Genomic DNA, 20518 nt, shown 5'->3' on the forward strand with positions numbered 1-20518 from the left:
TCAGTTGAACTAGATGGCTATTTTACTTAGACGAGATCAGTTGAATTAGATGGCCAATTTACTGAATTCCGCCGCCCAATCCAATGACTATGGTATTGCATATTTAACCATTCACGAACCTCTATTTCACAGGGTAGTGGGATCCTGTCTCATTGGAAGTGGAAAGCTTCTATCTTCATTCAGCACGGAAGGAAACATTGTCTGAAATAACACTTCCAAATGCTACTCAGCGTTGAAGGTGGTATCGATAAATTTTAATCCAATAAGACGAGTGTCCCATATTCCACTTCCATATTTAAATAATCTTTACATGTGGATAATCTGGAGTAAAGTGTAATTATTTTGAAGAAATCACAATAGTATATAAGTCAAACTAAAAGGCAAGAAGAATTATACTAAAGCCTTAATACTACTAGATTAGAATTAAAGACATTTGAAGAGAGTTCAAATTCATCTTATGGAGTGTTGGATAAAACATCGTACAACGTTTCCAGAGTTAAGAATTATAAGTGGAGCAACGGACATATAAGAAAATGGATATATAAGACAAAATATACATAATATGAAGAGATAAACATCTACTACAAATACTTTTTTCTAAGTTAACCTTTAAGAAAACATTTGGCAAAGAAATATGACTTTTCTTATTTTCTGATTGATGATATCGATATCCGATCTGTATATATAGTGATAGTAATAGTGATCACATTAAATCTCTCGACAGCTGGATGAAAGAAAGTTCTCTCGTATGTCATTTACCTGTGGTGATCTCACAAGGAAGTATGTACTCAATAGGGAATTGTTCGAGTCTCTTATCACAATTAATAAACGTTTCCTCTTTAAACCAGAAACGAAAAATATTTCAAAAAATAAACATGTCACTTCGATTCCATCCAAGGAGTTTCGCCAGACCCCTTCGAACAAGGAATTTCTTCTGGGACAGATTCTCGCTAATCCTATACCAAATCAACAATCACTGAGCAGTACATTGGTCAACTTTTGGGTAAGCGACTACTTTCTGTAGTGCAGGAACATCGGCTAAATCTCTCACAGCTAGGCTGTGTTCTATACTAGGATAATGCACCATCTAATTGATCTGTAGCTGAGATAGATGTTAACAGGCTAAGAATATCGAAGTGTTTTCTTTCCACCTCATCTTGCCAAATGAATAATTCATCAATAAGCAGAAGTTTCACGTACATAAGTGTCCTTGAATGTGTCAGTTTCAAGTATCTAAAACAGAACCCTTACGGACTTCTTAAATACCTTTGATAGTTGGGTAAAAGTACTGCAACAGTGTTTGCTGGAAAGTGGCAGAAAGATATCAATAGAAAAATTTAAAAAGATGTGAATAAAGAAAAAACTACGTAATATCGATACACACACTGCATTTTGAATCGAGCAGTATTATCTCATCAGAGTTCACAAATAAAGCACATATTCGGAAAACTTACAGCCTGAGTTGCTCGGACAAAGGATTATCCTCCATTAGATTTTTGTCCTGTTCCATTTGCTGAACTATTTTATCAGCATGTCTCTCAATTGGAATCCCTTTTCTTCCTGTACGCCGCATTGTTAGAAGAGCCAGTGTCGACATTGTCATTCTCGGTCTTATTGCACTTAAGTCATCACCCGTATCGTCGCCTGAAAATATAAATCAGTTATTTAACAAATTCCAACATAAAAGAAACACTAGTAAACCGCTTTTTTAAATCACAAACGAAATACATTTCATATAAATGAAAACAATATTGGAACGAAATAAAATATTCAGTTTATCCGTAAAGGCCCATAGATTACATATAGTAGAAAAAAAAAAGATGGATGAAAGAAAATTAAGTTAGTAAGTTTATGGGATAAGAAACTACGGGAAACAAAAGTACTTCGAGATAATCCACAGATATGATGCTATCCATCGAATTTCCACGCGCTTGTAAGAATAATGAACTTGTACTGCTTTGTACCGCTTTCTTTTTATGTACTGAGTAACACCAATATTTCGGGCAGTTCAGTGACCTTTTCTCAATGGAGTCTGATTTGATATATATATATATATATATATATATATATATATATATATATATATATATATATATATAACAGTACAATAATTCATACCAACGGTTGGGAAGTCATAGGTTCTCAGCAAAGCTGTTAAAATTTATCGAGAACACGGTCGTTGAGCTGACCGAAATATTGATGATACTTAGTATATAAACTACATAAAACTCCCTGATATAAAAATGAGTCCACTGTTCTTATATAATACTAGCTGAAATGCCTGTCCTTCGCACGTACAGAATAGATTAATAGAGGGTATTTTAACTCCTTCCTCCCTTAGGATACACGTGAAGGATGAATGTTGACTTAAGTGGCACCGGAAGTGTCACTTTTTACATCTCAGCCACTCCAAGAACTACGGATTGGACAATAATATCTGTTGTTTTTGATTATTTTTACCTGTCCCACCCTCTCTATAACATTCCTCAACCCCTTACCGATCGGAGCTGAACTTGGACTTAAACGGCATCGAAAGTGTCACTACCCATCTCAGCGACCTCGAAAACTATGGATTCAGCATTAATATTTTTAGATTTTATCCACTTGCCACTTCTACCCTAGGAGAGCTAGGGATGTCTTACTAAGGGCTGAACTCGAACGTAAACAGCATCAAGAGTCTCACTATTTAGCTCAGCGATCCCCAAAACTGTGGGTTCCACTCTAATATCACTAGTTTTTGATTATTTTTACATGTTACACCCTTCCCACATCATCTCTAGGAATAATAGGAGTACCTAACCAATTAGGCTAAATTTGGACTTAAACCGTTTCGGGAGTGTCACTATTTATCTCAGAGATTCTAAAAACTATGGATTCGACTTTAACATCGATCATATTTTACTTTTACATGCCACTCTCTTCTCACCCCCACCATAGGGGTAATGCAGGTGTCGTACCCCTAGTGAGAGCTCAATTTGCACATAAACGGCATAGAGAGTCTCGCTATTCATCTCAGAGACCGCAACACCTATTAAATCAACACTCATACGGTCATTTTCGTTGATTTTTATTTGTCAACCTCTTCCCACCATCCTAGTGTTGCTATAGGTGTCTTAACCCACACAATATTTTGTAAGGCTTATACGTCATGTATGTACCAAGTTTGGCTGAAATTCCTTTATGTCTTTCAGAGTTATGCTGCAACATATTATACAGCATACAGTATACGAGGCCTGTCTAAAAAGTATCCGACCTTAATTTTTTCCACGCAAAGTAGTGATTCTCAGGCGGCGCCACCGTGCACGGTGGAAGGAGGAACCTTAATGCGCATGCTTGAATTTTTTCACCGTGTTCGCGTGTGCCAGTCGTGAGCTGGTGGTCGCGAAGTGAGGTGCTGTTGGTAGTGTTCGTCGGATTTAGTGTTTCTCGCAAGATGACTGAACGAATTGAGCAGAGATACTGCATCAAATTCTGTCAAAGGCTGGGTAATTCTCAAAGCCAAACAATTCGTAAGATTCAGCAGGTGTTTGGAGAAGATGCGATGGGTATAACACAAATTAAACAATGGTTCAACCGATTCAAAGATGGCCGCACATCAGTCGAGAGTGAGCAGCGTAGCGGCAGGCCCCAAACTGCTCAGAATGCAGCTGTTGTTGAGCGGGTGAGAAATTTGGTGATGGCAGATCGCCGTTTGACAGTGCGGGAGATTGCAGAAGATGTTGGAGTGAGTAAAGATTCTGCACATGCAATTTTGCGTGACGATTTGAACATGAAACGAGTGCCTGCTAAATTTGTACTCAAGTTGTTGTCTCAGGAACAAAAAGACACCAGTTTTGACGTTGCACAGGACCTTCTGGACACCACCAACACTGATCCTGGGTATCTGAATTCCGTGATAACTGGAGATGAGTCATGGGTGTAAGGGTACGACCCAGAAACAAAACAACAATCGTCTCAATGGAAGCATCCCGATTCTCCAAGGCCGAAGAAAGCGCGGCAGGTGCGAAGCAAAATCAAGGTGTTGCTGACTGTTTTCTTCGATGCCCGTGGAATTGTGCATCACGAGTACGCACCGGAAGGACAAACAGTAACAAAGGAGTACTATCAAGATGTTCTCAGGCGACTCCGTGACGCAGTCCGGCGCAAAAGACCAGACATGTGGACAGCGAAGAACTGGCACGTCCATCATGACAACGTCCCAGCACATTCATCCCAATTGATCCACACGTTCTTAGCCAAACATGGAATTACAACCGTTCGCCAACCTCCCTACTCTCCAGACCTGGCTCCTTGTGACTTCTGATTGTTTCCAAAATTGAAGACGCCTCTGAAGGGATCCCGTTTTGAGAGTAGAGAAGACATAATGCGGAACACGACGACGGAGATGAACAACATCCAAAAGAAGACTTCCAGCGGTGTTTCCAGCAGTGGAAGGATCGGTGGGCTAAGTGTGTGGAAGCACAGGGGGCCTACTTTGAAGGGAATTAGGGTCCCAAATCTGTCAGGTTCGCAACTATTTTTCTGGCCAAAGGTCGGATACTTTTTAGACAGCCCTCGTATACATATATATACTTAAAAAGCTCCCTGTCCCCTCCCTCCTTAAAACCATTTTTTTAGACGCTGGGACACGTGTCCTCTTATTTTTAATGAGGAGTTTTTGTACTGACTTTCATCTTTCTTACTGGACGGACTCGTAAGATTCTGTATATTTGGTATAAATTTTTGAGTCCCCTCTAACCCCTTTAGTATATAACCTTTGGAAAAACTAATCTTAGAAAAAACTACGTTAGGTCATGGTCCATTCATGTACCGAAAGTCGTCAAAATCGGTCCAGTAGTGGTCTTGGAGGACTTCGCAGATAAACATTTTTACATTTCATTTTTATAAATATCGGGTGTCAAAAAATTCAACCGACAAATTTCGGGAAGTGAATCCTATCATGAAAATAAGCAAAAAAAAAAAAAAAAAAAAAAAAAAAAAAAACAACAACAAAAAAATTAGCAATCATGTGCCCTACAACGCGTTGTTTCAGGGGTATAAGCTGGGAAAATGAAATTCAAAGGCGTATATTTCAAAAATTATGCAAGTAGAATGTGCGGCTTAAAAAAAATTAAAACTTTTAATCATGCCTGCTCTATTTAAACATGCATAGTTTACAACTCTGCAATACGTTCGCAAGGGATCTCCCAAAGGGGCGTAAGGAGAGCCAGATTATCTGCAAAGTTAAGATGGATCAAAATGGGTATGGACAGATAAATTTCCCACCTAGTAACAATAATTCCTTTCTACCAAGTCGATTTTGCACAGGAGGTTTCCCACCTGGTAACAATAATTCCTTTCTACCAAGTCGATTTTGCAAACAGATATAAAATAATGAACAGTTTTATACCCGCTGTGTGTAGTTCTATAACCACTAGGTGCTGATGGTGGCCAACAGTGAAATTGTGAATATGAAATGCAGTGAATATGCAGCCGGATGTTTCTAGAGTGACATCTGCAGTATAGGTACAGCATAACATATGAAACATGTTGTTTCACAAGTGTAGAAACACATAATGAAAAACAAGACCAATAAGGAAACAGAAATAAATTTCCTCATACACCTGAGAGGCAAAGGGAGACAATCGCATAGGACGTGTTAACGGCAAAGTTGTTATCAGAATATCTGTCAGGTAACTCAATGGAAGCTATTTGGTCTAGGAATTAATTCGTGCGGGTGGACAAGAGATGGCGCAACGAACGGAGCGTCCCACAGTTCCGTGTATCCACACATGTGTTGCAAACCCCTGTCATCGCGTATCGTTCGTAGTATAGGGCAGTAGATTAAAGCGTCAACAACACCAGTTTGTAGTTAAGTGAACATGGCGCAATTTGTGCCTGATAAAGTGTTTTTGCGGGGTGTCCTGCTGCATTACTTTAACATGCAGAAAAGTGCGACTGAAAGTCATCGTATTTTGGTGGAAGTGTATGGTGACCATGCTCTAGCTGAGCGAACGTGTCAGAAGTGGTTTGCACGGTTTAGAAGTGGTGATTTCGGCTTGGCAGACCAAGAGCGAGCTGGACAGTCAAAAAAATTTCAAGACGAAGAATTGACAGCATTGCTCGAGCAGGATTCGTGTCAAACACAGGAACAACTTGCAGCAGCATTAGGCGTTGATCAAACAACAGTCTCCAAACGCTTGAAAGCCATGGGAATGATTCAAAAGATGTCACATTGGGTTCCACATGAATTGAAAGACAGAGACGTTGAAAGACGAAAAACCATTTGCGAATTGCTGCTTCAACGACAGAGCAGAAAGGGGTTTCTGCATCGAATTATTACGGGTGATGAGAAGTGGATCCATTACGAGAACCCTAAACGAAAAAAGGCCTGGGTGAAACCAGGTGAACCAGGTCCATCACAACCAAAACGAGATATTCACTGTGCAAAGGTTATGCTGTGCATATAGTGGGATATGAAAGGTGTGGTGTACTATGAGCTGCTGCAACCGGGTGAAACTATGAATGGAGAACGTTATCGACGACAATTAATGCGTTTGAAGCAAGCTCTGGCCAGAACACGACCAGAATGGGAGAACAGACATGATAAACTTATTGTTCAACATGATAACGCTCGCCCACATGTCGCAAAACCGGCTAAAACCTATTTAGAAAATGTCGGATGGGAAGTTTTACCCCCACCCGCCGTATTCACCAGACGTTGCTCCTTCGGACTACTACTTGTTCGATTGCATGAACAACGATTTGATTGGACAGCGGTTTACTTCTTCAGAAGATATCGAAACATGGGTCTCTGACTGGATCGCTTTCAAGGATGAGGACTTCTTTCGCCACGGAATCCGTACATTGCCTGACAGATAGGCGAAAGTGGTGGCTAGCGATGGACAATATTTTTCTTAAGGTATTTATGTATTTTGTGTTTGTACTACAGCTTCAATGTGTGCGTACCAACCGCACGAATTAATTCCTAGACCAAATATTACAAATAGAAAAACCGGAATGTGATGATCATTGTAGGCTATAATGTCTCCGAAAAGCACTACGTACAGTGGTGTCTGTTAACACACGTAACAATGACCTGGCAACTGACGACATTGGAAAAACATCAATAAGATGTACGTACTAATAGTGTAACGATAGCGGCATGCAATGCTATGTTGCATAACATCAAGAAACGCATATTTGAAAGATGTAAAGCATTAACAAAGGAAGAGACGATACAGTATAGGAAATTGTACTTGTTCTTAATTTACTGACAAACCTTACCTTTTCACAAAAGCTACTGGAAATATGAACCGGTGATCTCAATGTGTAAGTGATAGCGTCGAAGTACTTCCTATCGTACCCAGGTGTATGCTAAATCATTTCCTTCATGTGGCCCTATAGATAAAAGTTCATAAGTATTATATCCGGTGATCAAGGATGCCATGCTACAGGGCCACCATGCCCGATTCACCGAGTCCGAAACATTGTAGGAAGTACAATTTGAACAGAGTGTGATTGATGGGATAGAGTCCCCTTATGCTGAAACCACATTCATCGTTGGACTACTTGGATAATATTTTCAAAACATCTTGGAATATCTAAAAGGAACACACTGCACATAGGTACCTGCGTTAAGTCGTTGCGAAAGAAACAGAGTCCTATCAGTGCATTATCTACAATACTGGCCCATACAGTAACTGAAAAGCGATCTCGATGTGCCCGACGAAAAATAGTATGCGAACCGTGCTCTGTCTACATATGCCTATCGTGTGAGCTATAATAGCTATCACAAGTAAAACAAGACTAACCAGTAAGAAAAACATGGCACGTGAACTGCGAATTCTCAACACAGTACAATAATTATCACCGTGCAAACCTCTAACGTTTCTGGTAGTCTGTAGGATGAAAATCTTGCACTCTGTAGATACGATATAGATATTGATGTTCGTAGTGTAGGACGTTCCACACTTGCTCATGGTGATCTAATACTTCTGCCTCAAATTTTGGAGTTCGAATTGTCTGTGGCCGTTCTAAGTCGCGTCGGTGAACCCGTAAGGAACCTGACTTTTGCAGACGGCTGTCAATTCTCGTAAATGTATAGTGTGATGGGGTACCGTCAATGTAGATAACGTTATCGATGCAGTCTTTGTGCCTCCCTCACATTCCCCAAAGCACCATTTATGCCAGATGCATATCCCCTAATTCTACACAAGTGAACTCCTGTTTTAAAAGCTACAGACAGTACTGCATTCAATCACACCAACAGATTTCTAGCAAGATGACGCGCCATCACGTCACCCATCTTTCCACCACGCACCTCAGTTTTCCGTAGACCTGCTTGTTAAGCATTGGTCTTAAATGGCACGGGTTCGATCCTACTTAGAGGATTGATATTTTTGTGAATGTCTTTTCATCCATGTCATCTATCAACATATTGTTGGTCTTAAGGAAAACGTCATTAACAATTATTTTATAGACTTTAAGAAAAATGGTTTTTAATATGTTGGTCTTTTTTAAATTTCTATTTTGAGGTTGTGATAATATTGAAGTGACAACTTCAATGCTATGACAATTCAAACATAAAATTTTAAGTAAGACTCAACAATGGAAACGTTTTTTTCTCACAATCTGTCAAGTGATAGTGAATTTTTCCGTATGAACAATCAATGTACTAGCCCCAGGATCTCACTATGTTTGAATTCGAAAGCGAATTTGTAAAGAGTTTCTCGTTCTGTATTCGTATTAATTAAAACAAGCTTCTTTGCACAGGATTGGTTCACGTTACTCTTAAACAGAAATGAATGATTGTTAATTTGCAGTGAAAATAACGTATTTATTTTCATTCCTACACATTGCTTTCTTGGTTTCTCCGCTCTTTCTGACGTAATGGAGTCTTTAGAATTACCTGGCAATTGCGTAATGTAATAATCTCAGAAGATCCTACATTTCATAGAAACACTTCAAATTTAATTATCAACATTCTTAAACCTCTCAGAAACGAGATGGTTATTCTGTGTTAATGTATTTTGAGATCCGTTAACACGAGCGGTTTGTGACAACCGAAAAATTAATGAAATCTTCACAGAACTTACGTTTGTTAATTTTCGAGCTAAATTAGTTAATTTGAATGCCCAACGCGCGCGACTGTAGCTTCATATTGTGAGCTTTGTCCATTTGACCAGCATCACAGCTGAAAACAACGAATACCACTAAACTCAGACATTAGATTGGAGGATACTGGTTATTGCATTATGGTTTAAAATCGAGAATATCTTCTGCATTCATTATCATGAATGTAACTGGATCTCGTTCAATTAAGATATTCCACAAGCAATGGTGTACTTAGTTCTGGGATCAAGTTTCCCGCCCCCCGAAATAAATTTGTTTTTCGCATTCTACGTACAACAATCTTTCTTATCATAAAATTAACATTAAAATTACAGAGTAAATTGCATGAATTTGTTCCACATAAAGACATTTTCAAAATAATAATAATAATAATAATAATAATAATAATAGTAGTTCATACAGAAACTCATCTTCCTGTTTTTTTCTATGATGCTGGAATGGCCATCCTACCCAACAGATCGCACTACATTCGGGATATACCTCCAAAGTTGTGGTCCAGTTCTGGTTAATTGATCCAAATTCAATTCAGGGGTCTTACTTTGCATGAAAAAATTACTCTTAAACTTCTCTCTATATATGATTATAGAATTTGAATATTTTTTTCCCCGTTAATATCATGTGAATTATTGTTTCTCAATAATTATTATTTCTCTGACCAGAGTATGCATTTCTTTATTAAAAATAAATTATTTCGTAACAGTTTCCATAACGTAATGTTATCTTCCTCAGATGTTAATATGAACATACATATTAACGTCTGAGAAAGATAACGTTACGTTATGGAAACTGTTGCCAAATAATTTATTTTTAATAAAGAAATGCATACTCAAGTCAGAAAAATAATTGTTTCTAAATGTTGTGACAAAGATGTTCCTTCTTCCAACTTTTCTATGTCCTTTGATCTGATTGATATATTTCTTATTGTGGTCGCTATACAAAGATCCTCATAGGAACAAGAACCTTGGTAACTCCTACTGCTTAGTAAATTGCTCTAAAATGTCTTTTATATTCAGTTAAGTCTTTAAATTTTTGCATGGTTTAACGGCCGTATTTAAACCGAATTGTTTGAATGTCACTTTCAGTTTACCGTTTGAAGATTGAATATTAAATAACCGAATCACTAGATTAGTGAAATCTCCATGCAAAATATAGTTGCAAGAAACACTTTCATTGGATGTGTGTCAAAGAATAAGGAGCTTCCTCGTGGCTAAGCCGTGAGCGTACGCGGATTTAGCGTAGGAGATCCAGGTTCGATTTCTGACGGGAGCTTATCTGTTCGGATCCCACATTAAGGTCCACGTTTTATATAGCCTCGTTGCTGAAAAGGACGTTAATCTCAAAATCATTCAAAGAGTAAGTAACACAGAAAACTAATCAATCTGCTAGCAGCTTCAACAGTAAAGTATATTCCCATGACCATTCCAGATGGTTTAAAACTGATTTCTCTACGAAATTCCGCACTATATAAATACTTTAGAGAGAGAGAGAAACTTACTTAATACTCTAGAAGGAAGCATGCTAATCATCTGTCTGGCTACACCACTGTACTCCTGCATAGTGTGTGATCTACGATGTGTCAAACGAGGGCTGTCACTCTGCCAAGTTCCACCAGCATCCATGTCTGATTCCTGTGAGAATTGATGTTGTACAGGTCCTTGTCCTAAGGAAGAACGAATTATTATTGAACTGAACCAACGAAGCTTCTTATACAATATATTTTGATTTTACACAAATTTTCCTGTGTGAATAACAAAATATGTTATCAGGATTTTGCGTAATTATTTGACTTGATCAATATTTCAATCACCTTTTTTATTGTAGCCTTCTTCAGGATACAATCTACTACTGATCAGACTACAATTTTCTATATTTTTATAATTTCCTCTTCTATATTTTTTTAAAGTTTCCTCTTATAAGTAATTTACATTTCTATTTGTGGAAAGACACTAAAAATGAATTATACCCACCTTCGTCGAACATGCAAATCCATTTAGTTTACTGTTGACAGGGTAACATTTTCAACGAAGCTTGTTAAGGTTCACGATTTTTGTTCCAAAACCTCTAGATTTTTGGAACAGCATTCACAAAATTTGACATGGTGTTGAAGCTCATTGATGATGTTTTTTACTGATTTTTTTTTCGAATATAAAAACACAAAACTATAATATGATCCTGTTACATTCTGTATTAACTTACGTAATGTAATCAATCACATCTGCGATACTTACGTTGCTCTAGATAAAAAATCTGTCCACTCTCATCGTCCGACTCATCAGCAGGGGTTACAAACATGGGTTTCCTTCCTGCCATGTTGAAAATATTATTCTTTATATTTCTTTACAAGCAGTAATCTTCATAGCGCATTTTTGGCAGGATCAGAGAACCTAAAAGAAAAATATTAATATTATCTAAAGAGTACTCCATGAAGGAAATAAATCATAAAATGATAATACCTACTACAGCACACTAATGAGTTATACACTGACTTAGTGGCGTTGATGGATCACTTTCTTGGGTGCGCAAAATCGACCCCACGCTATGTGGGTTAGCGAGGAAGCTAACCACTAACACATTTAAGTTCACTTTAAAGTTATGTGAAATATTTACACAAGAGTATATAAGCCTTTTACCTTTCAATTCAATACATAGAGGTAAAAGAGTACAGATGCCAAAAACAGTAATTAGTGTACATTTTTTCTATGATTTTTTACACTTTTCTTCTACTTGTAAATGAGGCTAATATTTGCTCAAAATACGTTGATAAAATCTTCTACCAGATTTCCGAAAAGAATAGTTGTCATGGTTTACGAAATAATAAATTAATCGAAAACATTTCTTATGCAAATCGTGACTCTAGACAAACGGATATAACCAATCAACAACTACAGAACACAAAACCGATTTGTAAAATGGAGATTGAGATTTCCTTTTTCTGGATTGTTTCCTTTCTGCAGCTCCGGTTTTGCAAAAAGCAACCTTTTTTAATTTTTCGACATTCAATGACTTCTTTCTCCACGAATAATATGGAGCAACCTTCGTTTAATTGTAAACAAGCATTGAAATAGCTTAATCGTATCATCATTTCGTTACAATATTGCTCTAGTGGAAGCTATTTTGTTAGTTCTTACGAATTATCAAATAATCTAGAAATCTGGTTCACCCAATGAATTCACTGCTCTGCATGTTACACAAACTACCAGACTAACTCAAAATCAAAAATAAATATAACATTACAATTTCACAGTATTTCGAAGTATTATCCCTCAACAAAATAAACAAATAAATTTTTTTAAAAATTCGTATCTCAAAACCTGGCGATTGAAAAAAAAAAAAAAACTTAAATGCTTAACCGAAATATATAAAGAGAGATGTTTCGTAAAAGAGAGATCTAATCAGACCTGTGAGGGAAGCATACCTTAAAATCAAGATTTCTTCCGAAATTTAAATGTTCTAGTAATTGGTTATTGAGCATATAAAACACATTATAATAATATAACAACAACTAATCTGAATAATGTTCCTTTTTATGTATTTCTAGGTGAGGAAACTCCCCTCCATGCTGATCTTCACATATTTAAATTGTAACAAACAGTGGTGTGAAAAATATACATACAAATTCTTTATATATTATATTTTTATTTTATTTTATTTTATTTTATTATTATTATTATTATTATTATTATTATTTTATTTTTATTTATTTATTTAGTCCTATAATCTTCTGTATTGCATCCAACACTATGTAAGTTTAAATCTTTAAGATATACAGTATTCGGGTTGAATTTGTACATTAATTCGCAACGTATATATGGCGACACTGTGCAAACAAGGATTTAAACTTACATAATGTTGGAAGACATATGCAACGCAGAAGATTATAGGACTAAATACTAAAATCATATAAAACATGTGAGATTTAGGGTTAATGCACTATCATAGCATATATAAGAGAGTTTGTATATGTTTTTCACACCACTGTTTGTTACAACATAAATATGTGAAGACCAGCATAAGAGTCAATCTTAAGCCTCAGCCGGAAGAAGAATATTGGAAATATTGGTTAAAATACATAAAAAGGAACATTATTCAAGTTAGTTGTTGTTATGTAATAGTAATTGTTCTTTGTATGTCTGCACATTTTTAAAGTATTTAATCCTCCTTGAAATAGAATTTTTGATATATTTTTGGATAGAAGAACAAAAAACATCTGCTTACTTCGTCATTATATCGCTTCCAGTTTGAGCAACGGTCAGTACACTTAGATGCACTACGTTCCGTATTCAACTCCTAAGTAAAGCCGGGTTTCCAAAATCCCTCCCATGGTCCACGCGCTTCCCTTTGGTAAACGTGGTCCTAGGTTCGAATTCCAATGAGGATTATTGAACGTATTACAATGGTTTGTTTTCACCTTGAATTATTGTAGGTCCTCGTCTCATATAGCCTCGTGTTGAAAAATGACACTAAATTTCAACAAACAAACTGTTTCCAAAAGTAAACAAGGCACAATAGGACGGAAAATTAATAAAAGAACATACTGTAACATTGTATATCATATTTAGTTCGTTCATTTTCTGGTAGTTTATTGAATTAGAAAAATGGTACATTCACCAAGACTAGAACAGATAAGTTTTGTGTGTATTGAACTCTTTCGGTAAACAAATCTTGCGTACTAAAGTCAAGGGTGTTTGTCTTTCAGCTTGGATCTTTTAAATAAACAATTACGTAATTCATCTCAAGGTAAAGTTTTAATTCACTTACATTTTCACGTACCTTTTTACAAAATTAGGTTACTTTCTATTTAAATTAGCAAGTTCTTTATTAATTCTATGACTTAACACAACACGTTTATATAAAAAGAAAGAAAAAATTATAAGAAAGGAAATGAAAACTACTGTATTGAATCATGTATTTATGTGAAAAGATCTGAGATGTTAAGACCAAAAATTCCTCCTAAAGATCTCGGAAGCATTACTTCAGTGTTCAGTCATATCGAATTAAAACAGGTATTTTTCAGTTTATAGTTTTTAAATCTCGTAACAATATAATCTAAACAAATTTCCTTCAGTAGTTTTAATTACACTAAAATGTAATATGCCGGATGTATCGAAAGTCGGGGGGCAATAAGCGAACTCTGTTATGAGAAAAGATTAAGAAAAAAACTGAAAATTGTTGCCAATCGGTGGTTTTTAATCTAAAATGGGGAATTTCTCCAATCGCGCCAGTCGTTTGGGCTCCACGCTGGTAAGGCATCCTATGTTAAATGAAAAAAAAAAAAAAAAAAAAAATTCAGTTCAAGAGGTTGTAGGTCACTTCATGTCAAAAGGTCCAATTCCAAAAATGGTTCCAATGCTACCATTTTCAAAGTTAATGAAATCACTCTTTGTATATCATTGAGATCCATATTTAGGTAGTTATAATTATTCGTTCCTAGAAAAAACCCTATTAATGTTTAAACTAATAGCTTTTGAACTTAACGGCAAATGCCTAGATGTTTTTCAGCTTTAAAGAGATAAACACAACGATGATTATGATTACTTTTGGATTATGAAAGCTCATTGTACATTCACTGTAATTGCTAATCAGTTTCAGATGCTTTAACAACTTCTTTTATCAGAAACTAATGGCTCTGGAGAATTAACCGTGTCTTCCATATTTTGAAAATCCAACACGAGAGGCTAAATCATACTGGCGGGTATTAACTAACATCGTACGACTGATCTGTACACGGAAGTGTTATTCGTTGTTATACATGTTAGAGATAAAACAATTCGACAGAATTTAGAAACATGCTTTGTTCTTATTATCACTTAAGTCAGACATTTTAGGTGATGTACTGAAATAACGAGAAGAAGTGTAAATCTGTACAAAATTCATGTTTAAGCTAAAAAGCTTTCATCTCATACGATGTTACATAAATTGTATCCTACTCGATACTTGCTAAATCTTCAATATAACTATAAGTATTCGGTTTCTTCAGATTTTCATTGAGCTATTGATACCGACAATTAAGGAACACACTCCTATTGCGACTAGGAAAATATTTTACACAAATATTACTTTTTCAAATATTATTGGCTAACAATATTTTTACTTTATTTTTTAATGACATTGACGGACGATCATCGAGGTTCGGCGTTCAGTTTCCTCTATAAAAATAATGACCGCGGATGTGTATAGAAACTACATGTTACACCACATTTTCTGAGTTATCATTATCACTAACCTTCAAGTGCGCGATGTACAGTGTTTACCGCGTTCCTTGTTCATGAACATCAGCTAATCATGCTAACTTAAATAAATAGATCTGAAATGACATTAATCTTTCATTTAACGTGCCTTCCCCACTGATCTCCTAGCAAGCTAGCGCCTTTGGTGTACATGGTCCTGGAGTTCGATTCCAAGTGCGGAAGCACAAAAATTTAATTTCACAATCACTGATTCGTTAATCATCTGTCTACTTTAGCGTAAAAGGCATAAACATGGGACGTTAAACTAAAATTACATTGCATTTCATTTAACGTCCCACGGTTATGTTCTATAGGCTAAAGGAGAGGGACGATTAATAAAAATGAACTATTATGAGATAACTGGTCGAATGAGAATGTGGGAGGAAAAGGGAGAATACCGAGGAAACTCATGCAGATTGTGTTTGTCTATAAACTCACGTGACCTGGGACTGAATCAGGGACTTCTCACACCAAAAGTGAGCATTCCCACTCTACTACTAAAACATCATGCCTCTCCCCTCCCCTAAAAAAGCATGGTTGGTTGATTTGGAGTTCAATGTCAATTTCAGCATGTTACATGAAACGTACGCCTACAGCTTAAGGGTCTTCACTACAGCTTAAGGGTTATCACAACTCATCTATCTTCTTACGATTTGCAACAGTAGCTAATTTTAGTATTTTTCCGGGTTCTGTTAATAGCGGCATACCAAAAGCAGATAGGTGAATTGTGGTGAAGGTATCACATGCAAAATCGTATTGTCTAGTTCACTACGTTTCTGCTTTTCGAATATTTGTATTTGTTTTGAAGATATTACAGAAAAACTCTTAAAATTAGCGGTAGCTTAATTTCGCTGTAGTGAAGACCCTTAATGTGGGATCCGAACCACACGGACTCCCACAGGGAATAGAATCCGGTTCTCCTTTGCCGATCAAATAACTAGAAGTTCGACAAATTCGAAGTAATTCAATTTAGCTATATTGTAACTAGAATGATATTTTTTAGCGACTGAATACAACACATAATGAGTGATTGGTTAGAGTTTAAAATCCTTTTTTCAGCATTGAGGCTATATGAGAGGTCAAATGTTTAAAGTGAGATCCAAACTACTACTCAGGTTTGCATCCGAGGCTAATATTCTCACCAGGAATCGAGCCCCGACCACGCGCACAGAAAGCAAGCGCGTTAGCTACTTGACCACAAAGGACTACAATAAAACATTTACATTTCAAATATATTCAATTTCTCACATAACCAACTATGAACGACTATTTGTTGCAATCAGTGATAATTTCAGGGGGTGCCCGGGGAAGAAAATTCCCTCGAAGCTACTAACCCTCCCCCTGGAACATTTTTCCCATCGAACTCAGCTTAGATTACCAATATTTTCACAATACTATTCAGCCCTCCCCCTTTGTTTATTCAAAGTCCTTCAGGGGGAAAATGTTTTGAAATCATACTGATTTGATCCATTACTCTACAGTAACAATTAAACCATTAGCCAACGATTAAACTTATTGGAATTCTGTCATTTTATTGATGAAACAAGTGGTCAAACCAATTGCATTTTCGGGAATTTTTACTATACGAAAACAAATTAATGATATAACCATTCTCTTATAATATCGAGACTGAGCAGAGAGCTGTTAAAAAAAAAAAAAAAAAAAAAAAAAAAGCCCGAAACTTAAGCTTATTAAATATACAAATATTTGTCAAAACTTTTTTGCACGAGTTTTATAATAGATTCGTAACGCACTATCTTGATTAAAACTGCGTAGGTTTATATACGAACAGAAATGTAAATGAGTAAATTCATGCTACAAACAAGAAAACAGAAGTAGTTCGGCTTTGTTGTGCATTCCAGCCAAGATCCATGAATCACCACAGCTGATCAAACGAAACACTCCTCTCATGAATGAATAGCTTCGAAATAAAATCCCTATTTTTAGAGACCACTAACATAACTTTAGTTTAAGTACAGTATATAACTATCACTTAATTCAAACTTATATTTCTTTCACTGCAAAGTAGGAAGTCACTCACCTGTCAGTCCTATCCTTTTAAATGTATTGTTTGTGTACATTCACAGCACACAGCACGGGACATCAACCCTGCCCTCAACGCATCAGCTGACTTCGTGTTCCGCTCTTCATTTGTCACGTATACGCAAGTACAATGTATGCTATAAGCAAGTGCAAAAGTTACTAGAGCGAAATGAAACAGAAAAAAATAACTAAATTGTATGTAGACCTTTGTGTAATACAAAATATGGTTCCTTCTTCTCGAAAATGAAGTAGTGTATAACGTAGCACAAACTTTGTTTTAACCTACGTTCACTTCATTTGTTTCGTAACTTAATGACTGTCTTGTCCGCTACAACGACCTTGAACAACATCAGTCGCAGACTGAAACAATCTCTCTACTGTGTAGCAGCATGGATGGGTGTGATCGAGGAAAAGAATCGCTCTCTTACCGGGAAATATGACGTCAACAAACATGCTGGCAATGAGGTGTCATGGTCGGCATTTTTGTATCATTTCTTGAAACAGGCTAATGTATGTAGCTCAAATGATATTAAGCTACCAAAAAAAGAATCAAACGAGGACATGTAGAAAACAGCAGAAAATTAAATTTGTTGGATACAGACGCTTAGATCAATTTGCCTTACCCCACAATGCTGAAATTTCTCGTACTATTGCGAGATAATTCAAATGCGTATTTGGAATATTACAGAAATCTTCTCCACCCAATGACATATTCCACGACCAATGACATTTTAAAGTAGAACAGCAATACAGGACATAATCTCGCTTAAACAGCTGCAAAATTTCCGTATTAAAATGTTAATATTCATGGACAAATTTAAACGGTTATAAATAGCTTAACCTAAGAAAAAACCAGGAAGCCCGACACCCCCCTATTCATTTGAAATCCTTTGGTTATGCTATTGTTATCCATACGAATTCTGTCTGCTTACGTTTAACTATTATAGTGTTTTAACAATATTTAATATCTTCTAAAGAACACAAGGGCTTTTGGTATACGAGACAAGAAGTAATGTGAATAAATGTTGTGTTAAAAAGGGGATGCGCATTGGCAAAGAATTATTTTCATACATCCACTTCAATTCTTGTACTTCGTGAATTGTCTGCGAAAGATGAAGCATTTCGGTACGTACCACCAACTCAATTCCTTTTTAAATTAAAGATTTGGTTTCTGTACTGTATAACATCCACAGTGGCAAGAAAACAAGAAATAAGAAGTTTAGTAAGACTAAAAATGGATCAAAAGATTGCTATCTTGGCGAATAATTTGTTTTCGTATCAGGAGCCACAAAATTTTTGAACGGCTCCTAAATCGAGTCTTCGTATTTTCAACGGAATAAACAGTTTTCAGAATAAACAGTTATAAAAATAAAATAAGTTTGGGTTTGGCTACACTAAATGTTGTTCTCCAGATATAAGGCCTTCAAGATTTTTTTTTTTTTTTTAAATATTTTGGATCTTTTGGGTTTATTGGATCAGGGGCCACAAAATTTTTTAATTGCCCCTAAATCGAGTTTTCGTATTGTCTACGGCAATGCTATTCAACCTTCTTTTCTCGCGTACTCCTAGACACAGTTCGCCATCCAATTGTGTACCCCTAAAGCTGTTTAAAATAAATTAAATCGAAATGAACGTATTAAACTTAATACACATGTTATGTTGATTAAAAAGGGGGACAAATAGAGACCCAACACAAGGACAATCAGTGCGCCAATTAAAAGAATCTTTACAAGGAGATAAAGTGCACATCTGAAAAAATTAACATGGGAAATTTCAAAATTTTCTCCAACTATGATTATTCAATAAATATTGGAAATATACTTATTTTAGGGTTACGTACCCCCAGAAACATCTTCGCGTACCCCCGGTTGAATGGCACTAGTCTACGAAATAAACACATCATACTGGGTGAACTGATAGTTTGGGTTTGGCTACACTATATGTAGTTCTCCAGATATAAGGCCTACAAAAAAAAATTTTTGATTGAAATATATTAAATCTTTTGATCCAACAAGTGATCAAATGAAAGGAAATAAAAACTGTAAGTTAAAAACTTGAATGAGAATGAATGAAATGATGGAATAAAGAAAGTGTAAGGAAACAAAACATCCCCGAGAAAGCACACGCACACGGTGTTTGTCCACCACAAAGCTCACTTGGCGTGAGCTGGAATCGAACTAAGGATCTCTTGCACCAGATGTGAACGTTCTACCACTAAGCCACCGTGGCACCACACAAGTGATCGGTTCAACTTCTTTTCCAAAGTGTAGAAAAACGTCTTAATTTGGCCATGCCAAATTTGGCCTCATTTTTTATAGCAACTGCAGTTTTCCGTAAGATGTGGACACTTACTGACCATCTATCCTGGAACTTAGCTACATTGAACCAATGTTATTCCTATAATGTTAACGTTCAATTCACTTCTGTATGTTGAACATCTGAATATATGGCAATATGTGCAATCATCCTCATTTCTTATAAACCGTTGTAAACATCTTTTACTGTTATGTTTTAGAAGATCAATGAACCCAAGAGCAGGTCGGTAGCCAGCCCAAAAATGTAGGCGGGGCGACTGAAGTAAGGGGGGGGCCGATCCAACCATATTATAGTTCATTTGCAAGCCTACCGTAAAAATTTTAGGGGAACCGCAAAAATTTAGGGGAGCGCTCCTGGATCCCCCCTGGATGGGGGCCTGTGCAAGAGAGAAAAGGAGAAAATTTCCCCATTGAAAGTACGGTTACTTCTCCAAAAATACAGGAATCAAAAGTACTGTTTACATTGTTTCTCGTGTCTGTTGTCAAAGTCTGTATGAACAAAAGTCCCATTGTTGAACTATTAATGTGTTATGTTTTCGTTAGATGTTTCTAAATCAACTGCGAAACTTTCAGCAGATTTGTAACAAATGACGATAGTATACCTATTCATGTTGCAAAGTGTAAAAGAAGAAGGAAAGTAAGAAACACAACTCGTTTCCACGGCTTCGTTGGTTACTTGATTTGGGTTTTAGTATTTATTTCAGCAGAGAGACTATATGAGATATGGACCTACAGCTTAACGTGTGATCTGAACCATATGAGCTCCCACCTGGAACCGAACTCGTGTCTCCTGCGCCAAAGACGTGTATGCTAATTACG

General features: G+C 36.5%; 1 protein-coding gene across 5 annotated transcripts in view; it reads right to left on the reverse strand.

The window, feature by feature from the left end:
- The window catches only part of LOC145664530 (transmembrane channel-like protein 5), a 107099-nt gene extending 89342 nt beyond the window's left edge, over positions 1-17757 (reverse strand). For 2 of the 5 annotated variants that reach the window (XR_014127460.1, XM_081731278.1), the window contains exons 1-4: positions 17383-17756; positions 11343-11498; positions 10610-10774; positions 1455-1644 (exon numbers count right to left, since the gene is read on the reverse strand). Coding sequence is in view for 4 of the 5 variants with exons in the window: in XM_081731278.1 (XP_081587404.1) it covers positions 1455-1644; positions 10610-10774; positions 11343-11424 (437 nt within the window). In the remaining variant the exon portion in view is untranslated. Of the gene's footprint in view, positions 1-1454; positions 1645-10609; positions 10775-11342; positions 11499-17164; positions 17186-17382 lie in introns of those variants that run through there. The other 3 variants (XM_081731277.1, XM_081731275.1, XM_081731276.1) reach the window with 2 other exon arrangements.
- Between the last annotated feature and the right edge of the window lie 2761 nt (positions 17758-20518).

Source organism: Thermobia domestica, chromosome 11 (genome assembly GCF_964235325.1).
Source record: "Thermobia domestica chromosome 11, izTheDome1.hap1.1, whole genome shotgun sequence".
NCBI lineage: Eukaryota > Metazoa > Arthropoda > Insecta > Zygentoma > Lepismatidae > Thermobia > Thermobia domestica.